At 39.5% G+C, this 6,000-nt stretch overlaps 1 protein-coding gene across 4 annotated transcripts in view; it reads right to left on the reverse strand.

The window, feature by feature from the left end:
* SRFBP1 (serum response factor binding protein 1) overlaps positions 1–5,536 on the reverse strand; it is a 75,643-nt gene extending 70,107 nt beyond the window's left edge. For 2 of the 4 annotated variants that reach the window (XM_054003422.1, XM_054003420.1), the window contains exon 1: positions 4,951–4,969. Coding sequence is in view for 2 of the 4 variants with exons in the window: in XM_054003420.1 (XP_053859395.1) it covers positions 4,951–4,954 (4 nt within the window). In the remaining 2 variants the exon portion in view is untranslated. Of the gene's footprint in view, positions 1–4,950; positions 4,979–5,456 lie in introns of those variants that run through there. The other 2 variants (XM_054003419.1, XM_054003421.1) reach the window with 2 other exon arrangements.
* Between the last annotated feature and the right edge of the window lie 464 nt (positions 5,537–6,000).

The raw sequence follows: 6,000 nt of genomic DNA on the forward strand, positions 1-6,000 counted from the left end.
CTTAGTTGTGTCTGAACACCTAAGGACAAACACAACACCTACCCATGCTACACCAAGACAACTCAGTCTTTATATAAGCATCTCCAAATATACATTTGTGTCTGTCTGTACGGTGATAAAAGATTAAATAATTACAGATATAGTCCTGTACAATTATTAAACTACAGCTGAAACTCAAGACTGCAGTTTCAGACTTCCGGAGACTGTATGTTAGTCTTTTTCCCTAAGTTAAAGTTACTCTCCATGGCCTTTTGTCTGATTATTTTCATTATCAGCCACGCTACTCATACTTGACTTTGCAATACACCAATCTAAATTCTTAACTCATGTGTCCCGACTGCTTTCTAAATGTGCCATTACCTAAACTGCTGCCCAGCTAAATCTGAGGCCAGGATGTCAGCCCTAAATCTAAAGAGTAGAAGAGCTGAGTGTTGCCATGTAGAGTATCACAACACAAAGTGTTGGGACCCAAAATAACATAAATGGAATTTATCACCTTGAGCTTCATTACTAAGCTCCTTACATAACAATTTTATTTCTGAACTTTGCTTGGCAGGCTGAAAAATATGTGCACACACATCATTCTCAAGGTATGGTTTTATCTTGATCCTACCTTTTAGGAAAGAAAAAGAACAATTCTATCGCACATGACAAGCATTATGCAGACATCAGCTTTTATTATCTAAAATCTCTAGTTTTGTAAATACAGAGAAAAATTATTTTGTCTACATGAGATTAATTATTACAAATTTAAGAAAAAATTCATCTGATAGCAAAGTTTTGACATCCAATTAAGTATGGAAACTTTGATTTGCATGTCCCACAGACAGAAACAACTCTCAACTCTAAGAAATTGCTTTATATAATATGATGCCTTACTAATATTCAACTTTAGCTATTAACAGCACTCATGGAGGTACATATTAGAACACTTTTTTTTTAAATACTGCATACAGACTTCATTTGCATTAGCTTCATGAGCTTTCTGCAGCATAGCTCCTTGAGGTAGCTGCAAACAGAATACCATTCAAAAACAAAAAAAGCGGGTAGAAAAAACTAAATTTGTTGCAATAATTCAATAATGATAGCAGATTAGGACTGTAAAAGCAGAACAACATAATTTAAGAAGCACAGGTTCTGAAAAAAAAACCTAGAAATCTGTAGGGCTCACATTCAACAGCTTCTGTTTCATACTCATGTGTACTGCTGATCAACAAGGACAATTTTCACATTAAACATGAGCTATCTCCCTTTAAACTTGCCCTTATCCATGGTAGTTGATGATTATGTGCTGCCATCTAGCAAAGGTTTCCAGAAAAGTTTAACTTTGGAAGCTATTCTGTGGCAAGACACCTGAAATTTCTTAGAAAGCTTTTTAAAATAGGAAACATATTCAAGACAGCAACTTGATTCCTTCAGCCTGCATGCTTGTAAGAGTAACCATAATTGGAGAATACAATTAGGCTTAATACAGACAAGCCCTTCAAAAGTAAGACTATATGCAGTGAATATAGAATTGCAAAACTGAAATTTTCATTCTATGACTTATGATTTCCTTTGTTTCAGTGAACGCAATGAGCAGAAGATGGTAAGAAATACTGCATTTTCTTCTTTCCCAAAAACTCTAGTCTTCACTGTTTCACTTTGTTCCATCATCCTTTGCACCCACCCTCCCTCCTTCCCCTACTCAATTCTTCCTTGGGCAGTAATCAAAAAGCAGCAATCCCATACAGTAATATGACACCTGCATTACAAAAAAAATGTATTACTTAACCCTTTTCAATCTCAATTTTTCAGTCATTCAGTCACACTGAAACTGTACTATGCTATTTACCAGCAGCAAGAGGCTTCCTAAAATTACTGGACCTTGCTAACTGTGGGTTCTGCCAAAACCTTACTTTTTTGTTATTATCTAGGTATATATTCAATTAGAGAAAACCAAAGAAAATATTTATACACTTTTGGCACAAGTCCTACTTCTTAACATGGAAATAATTCAAAATTAATTTTGAAGCACTTACACTGCTACAAACAACTTTTCATTAAAAGAAAGATTAATGAAATGTCTAAACTAATTATTTGTGAATATGATTGGTTTCTTATTATTTTCTGTCTTATTTCAATAAGAAATCTCATCACAATAATTGCCATTTCCTCTTTTCACCCTGGGTCCTTAACATTGTACAGCTACCTTAAATCTCTCATTCATCCAGTCACCTAAACAGTACAACATTTTCATTCATTGCTCCCCATAGATCAGAACAGTTGGGAAACTATTGGTCCATGGAGGTATTATTCTTTAACCAAATTATATTTTAAAAAACCCCAAAGCCCAACAACTTTTGAGGTCTCCATTCCTTTGCAATGTCTCTGAAATTAGCCAGTGAGTTCAAAAGCTCTCAGAAAGGACATAGGCATCACAGTCCACTATTTGTCTTATTTCCACAGAGCATTTTCTTAATCATCATCATTAAATCACCATGAAATTAAATGTCTTTTCGTTTCAAAGCACATATACACTTCATGTATATGTGTATACCTCAAGACACTGCAGAACAAGTAAGCTTTTTGACACTTATAACTATTTGTTAGCTACTAATATCAAACATAAACCAGTAAGCAATTAACATAAAGGTCAATTAACATTAGGATAAGTGCCAGTTTATATCACTGAAAAACAGTCTTAAGAATATCTGTTCTTCCTGTAAACAAAATGTGAATTGGTAAAAAAAAATTGAACCATTTAGCAGGACCTGGTATTTTATGTAAATTAAAAACAGAAGTGTTTCTTTGCTAGAATTAAAACCTGAAATATATAATATCACAGAATTTCACAGAATGGTTTGGATTGAAAGGGACCTTAAAGGCCACCTGGTTTCAACCTTGCTGCAATGTGCAGCCATCTCCCACTGGACCAGGTTGCTTGGAGTACATCCAACCTGGCCTTAAACACCTCCAGAGACAGGGCATCCACATATGCACCGCCCAACACACTAGTGCCTCACCACCCTCAAAGCACAGAATTTCCTCCTAATACCTAATCTAAATCTACTCTCTTTCCATTTAAAGCCACTCCCTCTTGTACTATCTCTACATGCCTTTGAGAAAAGTCTCTCTCCAGCTTTCTTGTAGACTCCCTTCAGATACTGGACTCCTGTAAATCCAGCAAAGACAAGCAAGTTTATCAGCTATATAAGGGTGACAAGGTTGTCTCTGCAACAAATACCATCATACCACGTATATGGCCTAATGGGAAAAAACCCATATGATCCATATTATTGTCTGATTGTGAAAAGCTGAAGGTGCACAGAATAGAGCTGCTCCATAATTTGCTTTCCCTTTGCAAACTAGAAGAATACATGTGGGTATTCTCAGCTCAGTCAGAGAGAAAGAGAAAGGTTTTCTAACCAGGTGACAGCCTGGGAAACAGTTGGGAAAGAATGTAAATAATTCTCTAATCTACCTTGTTATTCACATTGTTTATAGATATGTTCTGCCACTGTGCATCATTCACTGCACACCCATGGTGTGAGGTGTTTTTACTCTAAGACCAATGAAATTAATCTTCTCGATGTTCTCTATATATAGAGCGGTACATTTGAAATAAAGAGAGAGTTCATTTTCTTAGCCTTCTGATCTGGAGTTCTTTGTTCCTGTCCTGCTCAACCGCATCAAATACACAAGAAATACTATTAATAGTATTTCTTGTGTATTTGATGCGGTTGAGCAGGACAGGACTATTTAATAGACTGCATTTTCAAAAGTTATTGCTTTAAACATGGTCCTAATAAAATTCCTCCATTTCATCCCTTATTAGAGGAAGATATGCTTTTTACTCTTAAAATGTATTCTTTCAAGGGCATCTCTGTAACAAATACACAGAGGGTATCTGTTAAAGTGATATGAAATATCCAGGTATTGGTAAATAATTTATTTTACATTTTATAACTAAAAACCACAGTAATTAATATAGCTCTGACACTTAAAAAAGGACATATGCATAGAAATGAAAAACACTTTTTAATCGACTCATCCTACTCTAAGCCAGACTGACCTTCTGTCCCTCTTGAAGAGATGGCATCCAGAATTTCAGTCTCTCTCCTACCTTATATCTCAGATGGACCTTTTATTACAGAGTGTCTACTTTTTGTAGAAACTGGTGAAATCTACCTCCTCCAGAACTTTCAGTTTCCTCTTAACAGAAAGTTATGTTTGAAGTGTAAGATGAAATTACATTCCCAGTGTCCTTACTGAAATCTTCCAATGCTTTGTGCAAAAACTTACTGTACTCTTTTTCTGAAGAGCTCGCCAGTCAAAGAATGTTTCTGTTTTCATCCCTTGCTATATTAGCATTTTTGTGGTGAAAGACTATGAAACATCACCCAAACATGAATCAATCACAAGAAGTCCACACTACCATAATGAATGGTCTTCTTTCCTTGGTGATTTACAGGTATGTTTTAATGTCAAATCACTAATTTCTGACCTTACACTTGTTAACAGCAAGAACCAAAAACTACTGAGTAAATATCTTGATTTTATGTACTATCAAATATTTTTCCTGATGAAGAGGCTACACTTCACTAAATTCTTGAAATCAACTTGCAAATTAACCCTTCTCCAAGTAACCATATGCCTAAAAGTAAGTTCTGCTGATAACTGTAATCAAGTTGTTAGTTACGTAGGAATTCTGGATGTGCACAGTACTAAGTGCAGGTGCTCATATCACACATGCTCAGCAGAACTGCCAACTATTCTAAACTGTTGGTGCAACACCCAAAATGAGGTTATTTTAGTTGTGCCAGGCTTACTGTGCACAATGATTTGCATATATGTAACCAAAACCCATCGCAAGTGAAACACACAAAACGGAATTCACACTATAAAGAGGAAAAAAATATACTGAATAAATATGAAACACCAAACTTCTTACAGAACAGGAAGAATTACCCATAACCTATTAATTTTTCATTTTCAGTCCCTCCATGTCCAAGAAAATAAGGTAATGTCTTTGTCATCCAGAAGACAGGCAGCTGGGGCTTTGGTGGGTCCGCTAGATCACCTGCAAAACTCCAGTGTGAACACAAACACAGCAAGAAAGGCGTGATGAAACGACACTTAGAAACAGGACGTCGTACCGAGGCACCCGTGTCGAAATCGCGTGGCACCCCCATACAAGCAGCTTAACCTCACCCGACGGATGTTTGTTTTCATCATGCTGAGCTCCAGCACGATGGGATGCGTTTTCCCATGCCGGGGGACGGCGGCAGTCACCTGCGGCCTTCCCTACGCCTCCAGGCAGCCGCGCCGGCTGCGGGGAGGGTCGGCCCTGAGCCGGCTCGCTCGCAGGGCGATCCGCCGCCGCTGACCGCCGTCCCGGCCCTTCCCCTGCCCAAGATTCCCCCGGCCCGACCCGGCCCGCCCCCACCGGCGCCCCGAGGCCGCGGGTGTCTCACCTCGTTGTTGAGGTTCAGCACGGGAGCCATGGCGCCACAATCCCCGCAAGGACCTCCGAGCGCTCCCCACGCCGCCGTACAAAGCGAAACCGCGCGCAGGCGCCGAGGGGCCGCTCCCGCCCCGCTCCGGAGCCCTCGTTCAAAGCTGGGGTTAAAGAGCTTTGATTGGGGCTTTGTCCCGGTACTCGCGCGTGATGAGTGGCGTGGGCAGGGGGCGGATCCGGAGTCCGGCCTACTCGAGGCGTCTGGGCCATTCCTAAAGGTGAAACTTGGAGTGGCGCGGCTGGCCGGCTCAGTCCGGGATGCGGATGTAGGTTTGCAAATCCTTAAACTGAAGTGGCCTCTGCCTCCACGACTAGTTCATAACAGAAATATTTTGGGGTTTTTGCTTTTCCCGTCTTGTTGCTGCTGAGTGGAACGCGTTGCAGGAGTAAACTGTGACCGCTGCCGTAGCTCTAGACTTTGCTCTATCCCCACCATGACAAAACAGCCTCCGTTTTCAAAATGCTTTACAATTTTCAGATTGAGTTTTCCATTTATGCAG

The sequence above is a fragment of the Vidua macroura genome, chromosome Z (assembly GCF_024509145.1).
Source record: "Vidua macroura isolate BioBank_ID:100142 chromosome Z, ASM2450914v1, whole genome shotgun sequence".
Taxonomy (NCBI): domain Eukaryota; kingdom Metazoa; phylum Chordata; class Aves; order Passeriformes; family Viduidae; genus Vidua; species Vidua macroura.